This window comes from Alnus glutinosa, chromosome 2 (genome assembly GCF_958979055.1).
Source record: "Alnus glutinosa chromosome 2, dhAlnGlut1.1, whole genome shotgun sequence".
Lineage (NCBI taxonomy): Eukaryota > Viridiplantae > Streptophyta > Magnoliopsida > Fagales > Betulaceae > Alnus > Alnus glutinosa.
Genome location: NC_084887.1, coordinates 35,041,157 through 35,059,076, shown reverse-complemented (window position 1 = coordinate 35,059,076; position 17,920 = coordinate 35,041,157). Strand labels below are relative to the sequence as shown.

General features: G+C 34.1%; 2 protein-coding genes across 5 annotated transcripts; both read left to right on the top strand.

Annotated features, from left to right (window-relative positions):
- The first annotated feature begins 4,262 nt into the window (after positions 1–4,262).
- On the top strand, positions 4,263–9,279 carry LOC133859738 (serine/threonine-protein kinase PBL34-like). 2 transcript variants are annotated; one of them, XM_062295253.1, is made up of 6 exons: positions 4,263–4,860; positions 5,529–5,914; positions 5,996–6,131; positions 6,959–7,095; positions 7,175–7,298; positions 8,439–9,279. In XM_062295253.1, exons 1-6 carry the CDS (start codon positions 4,671–4,673, stop codon positions 8,945–8,947), a joined length of 1,482 nt encoding a protein of 493 aa, XP_062151237.1. In that variant the 5' UTR covers positions 4,263–4,670; the 3' UTR covers positions 8,948–9,279. The 2 variants fall into 2 exon arrangements, with proteins under 2 accessions (XP_062151237.1, XP_062151238.1); XM_062295254.1 differs by having other exon boundaries at positions 4,267–4,860; positions 5,532–5,914.
- A 3,214-nt stretch (positions 9,280–12,493) lies between these two features.
- On the top strand, positions 12,494–16,833 carry LOC133859739 (hypersensitive-induced response protein 1). Of its 3 annotated transcripts, none has more exons than XM_062295257.1 (7): positions 12,494–12,669; positions 13,540–13,660; positions 14,573–14,770; positions 15,144–15,264; positions 15,498–15,589; positions 15,685–15,781; positions 16,162–16,833. In XM_062295257.1, the coding sequence occupies exons 3-7, from the start codon at positions 14,582–14,584 to the stop codon at positions 16,515–16,517; spliced, it is 855 nt and encodes a 284-aa protein (XP_062151241.1). In that variant the 5' UTR covers positions 12,494–12,669; positions 13,540–13,660; positions 14,573–14,581; the 3' UTR covers positions 16,518–16,833. The 3 variants fall into 3 exon arrangements, with proteins under 3 accessions (XP_062151241.1, XP_062151240.1, XP_062151239.1); XM_062295256.1 differs by having other exon boundaries at positions 13,540–13,695; XM_062295255.1 differs by lacking the exon at positions 13,540–13,660 and having other exon boundaries at positions 12,496–12,669.
- The last annotated feature ends 1,087 nt before the right edge of the window (positions 16,834–17,920 follow it).

Genomic DNA, 17,920 nt, shown 5'->3' with positions numbered 1-17,920 from the left:
ATGTTGCTGCCCCATTCCAATTAAACTTCACTTCAAATTTTCTCATTGCAGGGTTTTGGCCAGAAAACCCTCCGGTTATTATATCCATAAACTTGTGTGTAATCTGAACGTCAAGGTGCATTTATTTACGCTCTTAAATATGGTAACACTCCCAGCGATCTAACAGTGCTATATATGTGATCAATCAACTAGGGTACTCTAAAACTAGACTATAGGCACTCTAAAACTAGACTATAGGCGCGTAAAAAAAGTAGGGATAAATGCAAAATCAATTATCTTGAGTACATATATATTTGGGCTTTGATACACATATAATCTTTATTCAACTATTGCACAACCCCAATGCACATTGGGGTGGGGGTTGTAATTTTAACATTTTCCTATATATTTACATGAGTGAAACGAGTTATGATATGATGTGACATTTGACAGTTTTCATTAAAAAAAAAAAAAAAAGGATGGAAGTTGGGTGCATGTGCCTACTTTTTCTTTTTTGAGGCTTATTAGAGGGAGTTGTCAACTAATTTTTATATAATAGGAAGTAATTGCAAATCGGTTCAACCACATGGATTAATTTTACATTTATTTATTTTTTTTAAAAAAATAAGAACAAAGATATGTGCACTCTTAAAAGTCAATATGAGAATTGGGAACCCTATTATGTTTAATGGTTCGAATTAGAATACAACAAAAAGAATTAACATGCTTAACATCCACTCTATAAAATTTCAATCCACAAAGAGATGAATAAAATGCATCTGCATAATTTTTTGCCGGCAATAGCAATCCTTGTCAGAAATGTTTTATGTGATCCAATACATGAAACATCAAATGCACAAATTGCAGTGGAATTTGCACGCAATGAGCCAGTTTCATGCACTTGACATCTATTTATGTGATCCAATACATGAAACATCATCTATTTATGTCTGAGTCAAATGCTTTGAAGGCAAGAATTGCCAAACTTTGACTGGTTAATAAAATGCCTTAAACAAGGATATTCAATAATTCTTTGCCTACGAATATGTACGGAGCCAAACAATTAATATTTGAAATACTATAATTTTTTTTTTATAAAGTGGCGTGGGATAAATACCTCGAAGACTATTATGTCAATTAATAAAAATTATTGTACAATTAACAACATTATCGGGCATATGCTAATGCTTATCTCGTTTTTGTTTGACCCGCTTAATTATTCTCATATATATATATATATATATATATATATATATATATATATATATATATATATATATATATATGAAGATATCACTGCAGGCTGAAGTCGTGATTAATTATGATTATTATTAATTTTTTTTTTATTTCAAGTTTCAACATCACAACCTAAATTATTGCATCTTAACATGCAATTATGCAAATGCAATGCATATGGATTCATTTCTGAGTATATATTTATATATGGGAGATGATACACTCACAACCCTCACCCAACTCCCACACAACTTACACTCACATGTGTGTGGATCCCATGCACGTGGGTTCCACACACATGTGAGTGGGGATTGTGTGAAAGTTGAGAGTAGAGGTTGTAAGGCAAGCATTTCCATATATATATATATATATATATATAGACACACAGAGACATGGTGATTGGATGGAAGTATGGAACGCATCTAGCGGTGAGGCCGTTATCTGTTAAGACTAAAAGGTTAGTTAGCCGCAAAAGGGGACAACCTTGCAACGGTAGAAAGATCAAAGGCATAAGTGTAAGAATACTCTTGACAGCTAGACAATGAGCCCACGTCGTGTTTCATCTCTGATATTAACACTAAAACTATCACTTCATTATACGTACCCAAAATCCAAGTGGCAATTTGACTTGGTTAACTGCTTTGGCATAATGTCCTCCATTGCTTATCCCATGATTGGGAGTCATTTTGGTTTAGTATTATTAAATTAAATATCTGTTTATTTGGGTTTGTGATTTTAAAATAGTGATTTAAAAAATGTGTAATTTGAAAACATGATTCTTAAAAACGTAGTTAAGCGTCTGACAAAATCATGGTTTGTCATTGAAAATCCCAATTTAATTTTTAAAATTGCGCATTTGAAACAAAAAAAAAAAAAAAAAAAAAAAAACCTCTTACTTGCGATTTAAAAAAGTAGATTTTTTGCATTTTTAAGTCTTCAATTTTTTAAAAACGTAATCCCAAATGATTCAATTTCTGCGGTTTTGTTTAAAATCACCTATAAAATTGTAATGTCAAACACACCTAACAATTATCCTAAAAATTTAATATGATACAATAATCTAAATTTAATTAATATTATATACTTTCCTTCAATTTGTGAGACTCAGAAAATAAAATATTTAATTAAAAATAAGAGATGAATTATGAATACAAGATTTGAATTTAAAACCTCTACTTTGACGCATCTTTAAATTACTAACTGTTTTAAAAGCTTAAACTGATTAAAAAAAAATAAATTTAATCATTTAAATAATATCTTAACGATCTATAAAGTTGGAGATTAACAAGGCGTGCAATAAAGCCTTTTATTTTTTATTTTATCTCCCAACGTGACCCTAAAAATTGATCTTAATTCTCAAATGTCGATTCACTTTCATATAAGAGAGTTTATCCCCTCTATTTCTTCGGGTCCGTTTAGGTTTGCGATTTAAAATAATGATTTTAAAATGTGCGATTTGAAAAAAGTAATTTTTAAAAACGCAGTTATGTATTTAGCAAAATGACAGTTTTACCTTTAAAATCACAAATTAGCCTTTAAAATTCCACATTTTCAAAAAAACATTATCTTATCTGCGATTTGAAAAAGCAGATTTTTTGCGTTTTCAAATCACAATTTTTAAAAACGTAGTTCCCAAACGATTTATATTCTGCGATTTAATTTAAAACCGCACTTATTGTTTACGAAAATCGCAATCCCAAACGCACCCTCCTCCTTCTTTTTATTCTTTTTTTTTTTTTTAATTTTTTAATGCTGAGCAGATTCAGGTATATTCCCTAATCTATCAGTATGTATATTGATGTATACTTATGGTTCGAAAAAATGATATCTTAAGTAAAAAATTAGGTAGAACTAACCTATCGTTTGTGAACCTGAACCCCACTCGCCCCCTCCTCCCCTCCAACTTTCCTTGAGTTTTTGTTTTGAGAAGTCTTAATCCAATGAAGGTTAGCCCTCTGCTTTCCCTTTCATCAGAAATTCTAGGAGACTTAGGATTTGCTTGATCCTGCAATTTCGGAAATCAAAGAGATTTTAAACAAAATCACAAAAAAAAATGTCCCTTTAAAAGTGCATTTAAAAAAAAAAAAAAAAAACCCCACATTTTGAAATATAGGCAAGAAGGCCAAACCACAATTTACCAAACAATTAATTACATTTTTATTAATTGAATTTAAAATGATTATTTTTAAATTTTAAAAAAACTATTAAATCAAACGGACACCTAATTTAGAATTTGGATTAGACTATTAAGATCTATGGCGAAAAACAATAATTTTTTTTTGTTTTTAAAAAAAATTAATTTTTTTTTTTCCGGATACAGCTATATTGCAAAGACCATGTCTAATAAATTAATAATATATCATTTTGGGCACTTTAAGGAATTGTCAACGAGATTAGTTGAGAGTTATGCTAGGGTTTTTTTAAATTTCCAAAAACTGACGCATTTATCAAAAAAAATTATTAAGGTTTGTTTGGGTGTGTGATTTTCTTGAAAAATAATTAAAATTATGAATGCTAAGAGAATTTATTATTTGAAATTATATTTTGAATGGTTTAAAAAACTTGAGAAAAAAAAATCTAAATAAAATTTAAATACTAAAAAATATTTAAAAAACAATTATCACCCAAACATACTATAAAACAATACTTCTTTAACCTATTTGGATTTCTCAAAGGATTACTGTACTTGTCATTATCTCGCTCTCTGGATCCAATTTGATCCCAATCACGGGCCTGCAGAAAACACAACAAATATATATATATTTTTTTATCACTTACTTCCTCGCACACTTTCTCTGGGATCATCGTCCCCTTTTCCAAAATAAGAGAAACACCCAGCACGGTTCGTGCTGCAATCCATTTATGTTGGTCTTGTCTTCCGCTTATTGGAGCTTCCTGTATATATATATATATATATATATATATAGATATAAAATAACTAATAAAATCTGTAAAATAGACTAAATAGCAGAGGCTAACGTGAGAAAACAATTGATTGAAGGGAGTAGTCCTTTGATTTGATGACTTGGGAATATGCCAAAGGTTACTGTTGCTATAGACAGGGACATCTCTAGCTCGCTGTCTCTCTCTTGCCCGACCTACCTATTTTCAAGGTTTCAAGCTGCCCGGCCTGCCCGTCGTTGGAACTCTCTCCCTCTATCTTAACTCCCAAGCACTCGCTTCTCTTCTAGTTTCTATGCCCACTTTTTCTCTCTCTCTCTCTCTCTCTCTCACTGAGGCCCTTTTGACTACATTTTACAACTGGGTCTGGGCGAGTTTTTCAGTTATTCCAGATCTTTTACACGTTGTTGTTTGAGTGTTCATTGGTTGATGAGGCGTTTGATTGGTTTGAATGATTTGAAGTGAGGTGGTTTGGAAATGGGTCCTGCATGTGGTATGTGAAATCTTCTGGGTTTTTGGGGTTATGAGAGTTTGAGAATAAGAGTTTCGGGAAGATGGCGTTGGAGTCTAATGAAATTAAGGAGGTGGCGGCTTTGGATGTGGAAAAGTCAAAGGGAAGGAAAAAGAAAGTTGGAGGAGAGACGGAGACTGGGTGTTGGGGCAGTACGTTCAGGTTCTTTGGGAGCTTCTTGCCATCAAGATCAAAAGTTGATAGCTCCACGAGTGGCCCTACTGCCCATTCTGGTAATCCCTTCTTTTCTTTGTCTCGGTATATGCACAAAATATTTCTATTGGAGTACTGATTTCAGGTTTCAGCAGATTCTTTCTTTTGTTTTTGCTTTTGTTTTGCTAAGTTTGCTAGATCAAGTGAAGATGCACGATTAGTTCTTTTGGATATTGTGGGAATACCGATTTTGCGTCTTTAGAACCTTTTGGATCTAAAGAATTGTTAACCAAAAGAATAAAGGTCGTAAAAAGTGTGTATTTTTCAGCTTGTTCAGTCTAAAATATTGTATATATGCAGGTGATGAGAGCTATTCAAATTTTACTAATACTATTTTGTTTCATCAGCAATAGTATTTGAAACAATTAGGCCCAGTTATGCAAAAAAAATTCATTTTTATGGTTTCTTTTGTTTTTGCCCCTTTGACATGTATATTTGTTTGGCCAACCGACCACGTTATGTTATCATTGTCAACTAGTTAGGTGCATATTAACCTTTCTATGATTTGGCTGCTTGATTGCAATTAGTAATCTACTAGTTCCAAATTGATGGGGAATAACTTGCATAAATCCAGTCATATGATGGCATAATGTCATGTAGCATACATTTTGAGTTTCCTAAAAATTAGGGATAATGAATTTCGATATCTGATAATTTATTTAAGTGCATCTGTCTTTGTCTAAATCAGCAGAGAGTAATTCTACTTATGAGAAAAGCAGAGACCAACCAATTGCTTCAGCAGGGTCCTCTACAACCACTAGTAATACGGGAAGTAATTCATCCATATCAAAATTCAGTTCTACATCAACATCAAAATTAAGTACTTCTTCCACGTTAAAATTCAGCGAGGAGCTGAAGGTTGCTTCTCAACTTCGGAAGTTTATGTTTAATGAGCTAAAGTTAGCGACGAGGAACTTCAGACCTGATAGTATTCTTGGAGAAGGTGGGTTTGGTTGTGTCTTCAAAGGTTGGATCGATGAGAACGGCACTGCTCCTGTGAAACCTGGAACTGGACTTACAGTTGCGGTCAAGATTCTCAACCATGATGGACATCAGGGTCATAAAGAGTGGCTGGTATAGTCATATTAATTTGCTTGGTGACCTCACCACGTATAATATTAGTCATATTAACTTTCCTTTCTATTTGTATTCCAGGCTGAAATTGATTTGCTTGGTGACCTCACCCATCCTAATTTGGTTAAATTGGTCGGATTTTGCATTGAAGATGATCAAAGGTTATTAGTTTATGAATTTATGCCTCGGGGAAGTTTGGAGAACCACCTTTTCAGAAGTACGCAACAAATCCCTTATCTTTTTTACTTGGACTTCCTGTATCTTAGACATTTCCAGTTGATCTCGATGTAATCCATTGTGAAAGTAGCAAAATCTAGAAGTAGTTGACATGATCATCAGATCAGACTTAAGAATTCAATTGGAAGTTTGTGGATAACTAGCTCATAGTGTAGTTTCATTTAGTTGTTGGAGGGAGCACTTTGTGATATAGTTTATTTTTTCATTACAAGTACTTCGCTTATGTGATTTTCTATTGCCTGATGATGTATTAAAATATAAAGTTTGCACCAGAAAAACCAAGTTAAGAACTTCCAATTGGAAAATTAAATGCACAGGTTTGTCAAATTATCAGTCATGATTAAGAAGTAAAACCAGTTGAAGCTCCAATTTGTCCACCCACAGCTCTGCTCCAGTCAGTCCAAAAGACTGTTCCTTTCCTTTATTTGGATTTATTTTAGTTTTTCTATTGATTTTATTTCCTTTTTTACCTGAAATATTTATTATTGCATTAAAAACTATGAAGGAGCACAATGAAATGGCTATTTAGCATTTATTTTACTATATCAATACGGCCACCTATGGTTATGGCCAGAGTAATATAGTGCATTCCACGTGTTGTTGAGTTGCTCCATCAGATGCTTCATATTCTTTCAGAAGTCAAGTCACCCTAGATTCATTATTGCATTTGTTTTTCCTGCTATTTAGATCTTGTACATACTGGCTCATTGCATTCATGTGAGACAGTAGATATTGTGCTCTTGACATTTTTCATTTGTACCCCTGATGTTTAGTGTTATCTGAAAACAACCACGTTGAATACTGCAGGATCCCTGCCTCTTCCTTGGTCTATCAGACTGAAAATTGCACTTGGTGCTGCAAAGGGCCTTACCTTTCTTCATGAAGAAGCTCAAAGACCAATCATATACCGTGATTTCAAAACATCTAATATTTTATTAGATACTGTATGTGACTAAAACTATGCAAGAGTTGTACTCCCTATTGATATTCCATTCTGAAAAAATAATTATCTATGCATTTTAGGATTACAATGCCAAGCTCTCGGATTTTGGACTTGCCAAAGATGGTCCTGACGGAGACAAAACTCATGTATCTACACGAGTTATGGGAACATACGGCTATGCAGCCCCTGAGTATGTCTTGACCGGTGAGTGTGATTACAATTAGTAGCATGATAATAGTTGGTACGACTGCTACTTTTAATACAACTACTAGCTGGTAATGGTCAGGCAGTGCAATGCATGTCTAGTATGAAGGTTTATAGAATTTGAAATTATTCTTGTTTTGTTTTATGTTATTTCTTGTTTCCATTTTTTTAAAAAAAAATTAGACCAAGTAAATGCCATTTAGTCAAATACTGAATATACGACTTTAGAATTAGTCAATTGGCAATTTGCTGATAATCTAATGACTTAAATAATAACAGGAAAAAGAACAAAGAATAAAACACATAAGAGATATTGGACTGCAAACCCTTCAAATACTGAATATACAACTTTAGTATATGTAGCTGTGTGTTCTCAGACTTGTGCAGCAGTGGGTGCTTACTTTCAGGGGTTTTTGGCTCCTAACGACAGATTTTACTGTATGTAATGGACAAGTGGGAAAGTGGAGTTTGTTAACAATGGAGTGGGTTGAAAAAAATTTGCCATATCTCCTTGAACTTTAGTAGTTCACATCAATAAACACAAGCACTTTCTAGCGGAAGAGGCAGCTTGAGAGCTGGGATGGCATAATTCTTTTGAAGCAAGCTAAATTGCTGTTTCCATATGTATTTTTCTTCGTTTAACCTAACACATGCTACTCTCGCTTTTTGAAAAGAGTTCACCGCACTGCACAACACTTGATGTTGGCAAAACATCTGTTGATATTTGAATATGTTGGAGTTTGTATTTTTAAGGTTCTTTTGGTGGATCTATATGAACCAATTTATCTTTTAATATGCTGATATTGAAGATGAGATTTACCCTTGAAACAACACAGTTTCCAAAAGAATTACCAGTAGAAGCAGTTTAACATTCTAAGGGTTGATTTGCTTTTGTTTCTGTTTTTTGGGCTAAGCAAGGGGTTGAGTTCCTTGAGTAATATAAATCTGACAGTTATTGCATTTCTACTTTCAGACCTGTCCAAGTTTCTTATTTTTTATGGACTTGTGGTTTTAAAGATTTGTGTAGGAGTCCATTGCTTTTTTCTTTTTACTTATCAAAAAAGACTTGTGTAGGAGTCATAGATTCTACTTAAAGATATGACATGATCATGCTTAAATCCGACATGGTTCTTGGTTCAGGACATCTGTCATCAAAGAGTGACGTGTTCAGTTTTGGAGTAGTCCTACTTGAATTGCTGACCGGCAGAAGGTCCATGGACAAAAAAAGGCCAAATGGGGAGCAAAGCCTCGTCGGATGGGCACGACCACTTCTTGGAGACAAGAAAAGGTTATACCAGCTAATAGATCCTCGTCTTGAAGGTCACTTCTCAATCAAAGGTGCAGAGAAAGCTGCCCAGCTAGCTATCCGTTGCCTTGGTCGGGACCCAAAAGCCAGACCTAAGATGAGTGAGGTTGTTGAAGCCCTAAAGCCTCTGATGAACCTCAAGGATATGGCCAGCTCTTCCTCTTTCTTCCAGACCGTGCAAGCTGACCGTACCAGGTCCTACCCAAAGGCTCCAAATGGAACTGGAATGCGGGCAGCATCCGTAACGAGAAATGGACAACTAATGAGGAACATTACAATTATAAATGGTCCTCATGCTTCTCCGCATCCTCATCCTCTCCAGTCAAATGGGAGGGAATCATAGAGCTTTTTTTTGGTAGGTTTGTTATATATATCTTGAATATGTATGTTTGATGAAACTCCCTAGGGGCATCTTGATCCGTGAACCAGAAATCATTGGTGTTAGGTCTATTGATGACGAGCTGTGCATCATATGATAAATCAATGGCTAATGATAATATGGTACTTGTCGAGAAGTGTGTGACTGTGAGAGACCTCCCATGGGTTGTATTGAAACCACCCTTTGGTGTAAAGTAGGATCATCTATCTTCATACTTACAACCGTGAATCCTTTCATTGTATAGAGATTTATCATGACATATCGCTGGCCAATCCATGATTTGAGTTTGCTTGTCATCGAAAGACCCAATGCAGCAAGTTTTCCGGTTCGGATGTGTTATCCTGACTACTATATCCAGGAAAGAGGATGCCTCAAGTGTAAGATCAAATTCTGCAGTTTCTATTATTTGTTTTTTTTTTTTTTTTTTTTTTTTAAATTTTTTAAATTTTTGTTTTAATTTTTAATTTTTTTTTAGCACATTATCAACCTTAAATTCAATACTAGTATTGTCCTGTGAAAAAAAATAAAAATAAAAATAACCCAGCTAAATTGTATGCTTTCTTTGATTGTAAAAGAGCATGGTAATTTGGTAAATAAGAAATTCCCGAATCTCATAAGAGCGTAGTATTGGTTCTTTCTAGAGACTTCGGGTATTGTTTAAAAGGATAATTGCACCATTGGTCTTTAAGGTTGTCCTAAATTACAAATTACATCATGTAATATAAAAAGTTCATGGAGGATCCATGTGGTAAATTATAATTACAAATTACTCTCTAAACTTGTTTTTCATCCACCAAATTAACAGATTCTATTAATTTGTTACGTCATACTCAATAAGAAATCGGTACGTGTCTATTACAATAAAAAAATATATAAATAAAACTTAAAAATTATTTTATTTAAAAAAATATAGAAAATAGCAAATGGGTGGTTGTCGGGGGTGGTCCGACCATGTTTGGGGGTGGCGAACTGCCTTCCCTAAGCCTAGGGTGGCCACATGTCGATTTTTTATTAGGTATGACGTGACAAATTAATGGAATCTGTAAACTTGGTGGACGAAAAACAAGTTTAGAGAGTAATTCGTAATTATAATTTACCACATGGACTCTCCATAAATTTTTTGTACCACATAAAAGTGATTTGTAATTTAAGCCAACTCCAAGGACCAGTGATACAATTATTCCTTACTTAAATCCAACAGAGAAATAAAACTGATATTTAGATGTTCTGAAATTAATTTGAGATTGACAAGCACGATTAGTTGTTTAATAAATTCTTTAGTTTTATTGAATTCCATTAGTGGGGGTTGCATAAAAACCCAAGAATCCTCTATTTGACTTTCTTCAACTTGTACAACCAAACAAAGCACAATGTGATCAACGACGGATCCTTAGCAATTTGTTACTCGAATATTAGCAATCTGAACAATAAATATGAGAGAGTTTTTATGATGTTTATTTGTCCGAATAAGTTGGCGAACTACTTGAAATATGTTCAGACAAGTGGGCCAGTTATCTCGTATTTAGTATTTCAGGCAACAAAATTGATTACAAGGCCAGCAAAGCATTAAGAGAGAGAGAAAGGAAGGGAAATTGCCATTTTCACCTTAATAACTTTGATGCTGGGAGGTCACTTTCCTGGAAGTCTCTTGGTGTGCATCATTCATCCATGTCAGTGCAAAGTCATCAATGAAGAATCACAGGAGTGTTCACAACGATAATGGAGCACCTTCAGGCAACCCACTCCCTTTCTACATTCATCCATTTTGAGAAAGTTTGTTTAATATCGCAATCATCATAATTTTAATTCTGATCATAGTGGGTTAAACCCTGCCATCACTGCACTCTTCTGGACATCCACATTTCCTAGTGGGGGAAACGTCATGGCCTACAACACCTGGCATTTGGCAAGCGCTTGGCGTGACTCACGAGCTCGCGACATGGCCTACACGTTGTGCTGGGCTCCTTATTTTCAATGGCATTCTCAATTCTAATCATTTGCAACAAAAACTACACGCGATTAACGTTTAAACCATCAACATTTATCTTTTTAAATAGAGTATATAAAATAACGAGTTCCAATTCTTGACAATTTTAATTATTATTGTAAGTTTAAATTCTCAAGAATCAATAATTCTAAACGTTTAAAATTCTTAATAACCAAATTCATCGATGGTGTTTAAAATAGCTTAATTTTAGAATTATGATCCAACAAGTTTTGTATTTAATTGATTGGCCAATGGCTTGTTATTTCACATCTTCCAACCATTTCTTTTGCAAATTCATCATTAAATTTGTAGGGCCCACAAATTGAACAGTAAATTATGTGGAGATGAAATGAAGAATGATTTTTATAATTTCTCAATAAAAATTGTTATTTCCTTTTCTAATGGCAACTCAGAATTAATATTTTTAATTTAAGATGGCATTTACTATGTCCATGGACCATATTATTGGGTTTGGGAAGTTGACAAAAGATCATGAAAAATATGGACACTTAGGCCTGTTTGTTTCGGCGTAAAATATTTTTTGTCGAAAAATACTTTCACCTTAAAAATGGTTGAAAAAAAAAACATTTTCAGCATTTGGCTCATATATTTTTTCGTTAAATATTTCTCATATTTTCATATAAGTTGAAGAGCTGCAAGGAAGAAATAAGACAAAGAGGAGCTGCAAAAGAAGATTGTCTTTTGCTCATATTGCTTGTAATTTGGGCAAGCAATTGTGAGATTACTTTTGTACAGCTCATCTGCCCTGACAGGTATTTGGGCAGACCGAGACTTGTTTGGACAGGTAGGCACCATAAGAGGCCCTTTCATAATAGCCTACTTAGAGGTGTGGGAGAACGGCAAAAAATAGTTTATGCAAATGAGAAATAAAAATTATTTTAAATCTCATGAGGATTTATTTATTTTTTTGTCAACTTCATTCTTTAAAGTCGGTTAAATTGCTGCTCGCACTAGACAATGAGCTACCTATTTGCATCCATTTTAGTGCGTGCCATTAAATTATTAAATAAGGAAAATGTTTTATTTTTATTTTTTATGAATAATTAAATAAGGAAAATGTTACACTTTTAACTATTTTATAACTTTTGACATGTGATTAAATAATATTAAAAGTATTTTTATTAGTACTTAATTTATATCCAATTATATGCTAACATGTATTAAAAATTATAAATAAATTTTTCAAAAGTATATAAATTATAAAATAGTTGTACATATAACATTATTTTTTTTTAAATAATAGCTCCGTTTTAATTTTTTTTTTGATTTAAATAAAAGATATTAATACACAACTCAAAAACAAAACAACTTTAAAAATAAAAAAATATTTTTTACCTTTATATTACAACAAACTACTTTATCAAACTAAAAATAAAAAATATTTCTATAACACATTAATTAACCAACAGAATCAATATTGTCCGTGTGCGCGGCGTGCGCCCCACACGTTTTTCCTAAGAAAACAGAAGGCAGTTTAGTCTCGTTAAAAAATCGCTGCAGTTATCAACAGCAAAATAAATAGAGTTACCAAACAGGGTTATTAATTCGCGGAAGCACGAAGGAAAGCGTCAGGCTGTGCTTACTACTGCTGCTATATATGGAATGAGCAATCAAGGCCCCCATAAGAAACATATCGAAATCCCTCGCTCTTGTTTCCTCTCTCGGTTTGAGCTGCAAGGTTAGTCGTCACTCTCTCAATTTTCATGCTGTGTTTGGTTGTCGGGAAAGCGTAGGAAATGTAAGAGAAAATTCCGAATAGTCGCTTTCAATTCTGGCCTGTTGTTAGCTTTCTCCGCAGCCAAACGGCCGCATTTCTTTTGTGGTAAGATTGTGTCTGTTTGATTAGTGAGAAAGCAGAGGAGGAGAAAATAAAGCGAAGGAGCAGGAATCTTCAGTGTTAATTTTTTTTTTAAAAAAAAAAATCGAACAAGAAGTTATGATTTTCTATGCTTGCTGTTGATAGGCCCTTTTTTTTTTTTTTTTTTTAAATGAATAAAATCCTTCATTGAACAACTCTCAGTTTACACTCCAGAAAGAAAACAATCTGGAACACAATCTCTAAACAGAGAAAACAACTCATAGGCCAGAAATACAAGCCTAAGAAAAACAAAAGAAAACACCCTCAATTTTCTTGTTCATTCTTTTCTCGGATTTTCAATTTCTTTTTGGCAACCGAATCTTAGGGCTTGAATAGTGGTTTTTTTTGTTTCGTTTAAATCTGACGAATGTTCCATTTAACTATTAATAAACTAAAGTAGTTCATTTTGTGTGTGTTCGTAACTGTTACCGTCCGTTTGGTTTCCGAGAAAACAGAGGAAGAGAAAAGAAAGCAGGAACTGATTCATATGTTAACTGTTGATTTTATTTCTAGGAGAGTTGAACCTTAATTGTTATGTTAGGCTACTGAGTGAGGTTTCTTTGTTTTTTCTAAAATTAAGTTTTGATTTGATTTTGTTGATTTTATCCTCTGCTTGGTTGCTGAGAAAAAAAGGATGAGAGAAGAAAATAAAATTCTGAGTTTAACGATTCGTGTTGTTTATGTCTCCAGAGAGAATGGAATAGTCAACTTCCCACAGCGAAAAAGACATCTGGACTACATTATTGATTTCTTACGTGTCAAGTCTTGGGTCATTGGATGCCTCCTTTACCAATGAGCTTTGGCTCAAATGGTACTTCCTCCCTCTAAAGCATGGTGGAGGGTGAGGTCTGGGTTCAAGGCCCACTGGGTGCGTGTGTGTAACTTACCAATAAAAAAAAAAAGGGTTTTGGATGCCTCCTATTCTTCTTTTCCTATAACCAATCAAAAGCTTAAGGCTTGGAGAGTGCTTTTGTTAACAAAAAAAGGAAGAAAAGTTGACAGATGTGTGATTCTTAGTATATATTAGAGCTAAAGCTACAGTAGAAGTAATATCTTCTTAGGAAGGTTCCTATTCTCCTTTGAGTGTATGATATCTTCTTAGGAAGGTTCCTCTTCTCCTTCGCGTGTGTATGTTTATATATATATATATATATATATTTTTTCTGAATATGATTTTGTAATTTGTAATTTATGTGTTCAGCTTGTTTTGAAATTCAGGACTATAGTCTTAGTTTATCTTAAATGCTTCCTGCCCCTGTTCAGGTCATTCTGATGAGCTTTTACTTTTCATGTGGTTATAAGATATCATTTAGTTGTTGGAAATTATTAGTTCCTTTATACTCTGATGAGGTAGATGAGATGGAAGAAAAAATTCTGAAGGAAACCTTTCTCGAGTACCTTATTCTCTGATGAGGAAGATGAGATGGAAGAGAAAATTCTGAAGGAAACCTTTCTCGAGTACTTTGTGCTCTTCTCTCAAAATTTTAGGCAATTATAGGAGACTTCAATATCATTTAGAAAGTTTTCTTTATATTGCTTTTAAGAGAATATAGTCTGAAATCACGTATAAATAAGACAGCAAAATTTGAGATTTGAAATATAAAGATGTAGTATTATTAGGTTCAGATACCCTAGAAAGTTACAGAATTATCGAGAATGTAACAGTGGATTAGTGCTTTTTAGTTTTACGAATTATAGCTTCTTTTGTTAATCTTACTTGCAGAATTGAAGTATGGGTCAAGCTTTGGGTTGCATTCAGGTGGATCAGTCAAATGTGGTTATCAGGGAACATTTTGGAAAGTTTGATGATGTGCTTGAGCCAGGATGTCACTGCTTGCCTTGGTGTCTTGGATACCAGGTAGCTGGTGGACTCACACTGCGTGTGCAACAACTTGATGTTCGATGCGAAACAAAAACTAAGGTTTTCAACTTCTTTACTTTCACTTTCCCAAAATGACGTGATTTGAATCTCAGATGCGTCTGTCAGATTGTATATTTCATGATTTATAGTCTTTAATTAAATTGGAATTATCTCTGCCATATAGGAATGTGATATCCTAAGTTATGAAATGGGAAGTAGCAGTTGTGGTCCAAATTTAGAACTGTCGTCTCTTTATAATTTGTGTTTGTATTTGGTTTGCATCTCTCTCCCTTATTCTTCATTTTCAATAAAGCTTTGTTACTTCTAATAACGGGAGATATAATATGTAAATTCTTCTTCCTCTTCAATTTGAATAATCTGATCTGATTTGTTGTGATCAGTTGACCAAGGTTGCTTTATATTTGCTTTCCAGGATAATGTGTTTGTCAATGTGGTTGCATCTGTTCAATTTCGCGCCATTGCTGAAAAAGCATCTGACGCTTTCTATAGGCTCACCAATACCAGGGAGCAGATCCAATCCTATGTTTTTGATGGTATGTAAGGCTTTTTCTTTGGTGCTTCAGTACTTTCACTTATCAAAAGAGAAATAAAAAATTCTACACATTTTTGGGCTGCAAACAATTGTACACATTGTGTGCCATTAAATTTTTTTGAAGCAAGTTAACTTGAATGTGAAGAGATTATTGTTGGACAACATGGTTGGTAGATACTTCTGCTGCTCTGCATGCACTGCTTCTCTTGCAGCTAATGTGTTTCATTTCTTCAGTTATCAGGGCAAGTGTCCCGAAATTGAACTTGGATGCGGTCTTTGAGCAGAAGAATGACATAGCAAAAGCTGTGGAAGAGGAGCTGGAAAAGGTAGATCTTCTGCCCTTGGAAAAGAGGGCTTGAATTGTTATGGATAAGATATACCCAGAACTGACAATTTAGCAACTTTCTTTTGTACTTTACAGGCCATGTCTACTTATGGGTTTGAAATAGTCCAGACCCTTATTGTGGACATAGAGCCAGATGTTCAAGTGAAGAGAGCAATGAACGAGATAAATGCAGGTAGTGTTTATAAATTTTTATAAGTAAATTTGCACTTTATAGACTATAGTTGCGCATGTAATCCTGTGCATCCATGCACTGGACATACTTTTTAATTATCTGCACGAAATTGAAAGATTGAACAATTTATGTACTTCTATATGTGTTGATTCTAGGACTTCTGCCATGATTACATGCATGATCATTTTCCCACAGCCCATGTTTGCTTTGATTTTTTTTTTTTTTTTTTAAATTCATTATTAATCATATCAGCAGTGGAGCTTGTTTTGATAAGGTAATACTTTGGATTCCAAAAAGTGTGCACTTGTTTTTTCGGGTGGTAGATCTTCATGTTTAATTATTCCTCTCATAATTAATGCCTCTCAATATTGTTACAACAGCCGCTAGACTGAGGTTGGCAGCAAATGAGAAGGCTGAAGCGGAGAAAATATTGCAGATCAAGAGAGCTGAAGGAGAAGCTGAGTCAAAATACTTGTCAGGGCTTGGCATTGCTCGTCAGCGCCAGGCCATTGTTGATGGGCTGAGGGACAGTGTACTTGCCTTCTCTGAGAATGTCCCTGGAACAACTGCCAAGGATGTCATGGACATGGTGCTTGTGACTCAGTACTTCGACACTATGAAGGAGATTGGGGCATCCTCAAAGTCCTCGTCTGTTTTCATCCCACATGGACCTGGTGCAGTGAGAGACATCGCTGCACAAATTCGAGAAGGTCTTCTTCAGGCCAATTCTGTCTAGAGTTTGACTGGTACGAATATGCGAGATCCTAATTATGCTTTTCTTGTTTGAAACTTGTCTTATCATAGTGGAGATGCTTAAGCAGCTTAATGGCTGAAGGGTATATTGTAGGTTCCGCTAAGTTTGTTATTATTCACGACGCAAAATGGTTACTGTAATTACTATATGCAAGGGTGAAAAATATACCTAGGTGAATGTTATTTGTAGTTGGCTTGTTATCCTATGTCTCTTTTATGTTTCTCCTATGTTGTGTTGGGGTGTGAGATTTTTAAGTAAAATTGTACTTAAATAGTAATTTATCAATTCCTTTTGTTGATTTTCTTCTTTGGGGTAGGAGGTGAGTTATTTTAAAAATTGTGAAATTTTAAATTTGAGGTTTTTCCGGCATTCAAATCGAAATTCAAATTTAATGGAGAACTATATGTTATCGTATAAATTCTACTAATATTACCATTCTTATATTATGACCGTTATTCTTCGCCTTGCCATCATTTTTTCAATTTTTTTTTTTAAAATAAAAAATATATATATTTTCTGACCTTAAAAAATGAACAAAGAACAAGATTTATATCTTACATCTTTTAGACATACATCTTCTTTGAAAATCTTTGAAAGAGACTTAAGAGGTTAATATCCAACAAAACTGGTAAGTGGCATAACCCATCTAAGCAGTCAATTTCGGTCTCAGACAATGGACAGTGTGTGGACCTGAAACCAATTTGCTAAGATGTTCGATAGGCTAACTTTGAGACTTTTGGCACAACCCTTCAAATTTCAATTGCTATTGCCTTGAAAAATTACAAATTTTAGCTTCCAGGGGAAGCAATGTATACTCTTTAAGAAATCCAAAGAGTTGGTTTTCATTTTTTTAATTTTAAATTATTTTTCATGACAAACAAATTCGACCTTTTCTGTTTCAAAATATTACAAGATTTCAAGGGGTTTGGCCTCTTTCTTGAGGACAGCCCTTGTTCTCACCGACCTAAAGGCCCAGATAAACAAAGAAAAAACACCCGAGAAGATCCAAGTCAGCAGCAGCAAAAATCTCTTAATTCTTCGCGGCCGGCCGGCTTGGAAGCAAACTACCTGTCGAGTGTCGCCTATCGAGCCCCCCGTTTCTTCTTATTAATTAATTAGATAGGATAAGCTTCCAAAGCACTCCTTTTCCAGCTGTACGTAAAGCTCGTAATCCAATTTTTAATTGACAAGGCCATTAACTGTTTGACTATTTGCCATTTGCCAAAATTTAATTGATTTTTCTTGGTTCATAATTTTAAAATCATACGACTTGGACCGAGTAAGCGAAGAAACGAAAAAATAAATTAGAAAAACCCTCGTATTCACAAATCACAACATGATATAATATAGAGATATGATATGTTTACAATTTTCGTACTATCTAA

Bases quoted from the DNA above. Each gene is read 5' to 3' on its own strand.
- LOC133859738 (XM_062295253.1), top strand. From the start codon at position 4,671: ATGGCGTTGGAGTCTAATGAAATTAAGGAGGTGGCGGCTTTGGATGTG. The intron at 4,861-5,528 runs GTAATCCCTTCT...TGTCTAAATCAG, and splicing joins TGGCCCTACTGCCCATTCTG to CAGAGAGTAATTCTACTTAT. The intron at 7,096-7,174 runs GTATGTGACTAA...TATGCATTTTAG, and splicing joins CTAATATTTTATTAGATACT to GATTACAATGCCAAGCTCTC.
- LOC133859739 (XM_062295257.1), top strand. From the start codon at position 14,582: ATGGGTCAAGCTTTGGGTTGCATTCAGGTGGATCAGTCAAATGTGGTT. The intron at 14,771-15,143 runs GTTTTCAACTTC...TTTGCTTTCCAG, and splicing joins GATGCGAAACAAAAACTAAG to GATAATGTGTTTGTCAATGT. The intron at 15,782-16,161 runs GTAGTGTTTATA...TTGTTACAACAG, and splicing joins AATGAACGAGATAAATGCAG to CCGCTAGACTGAGGTTGGCA.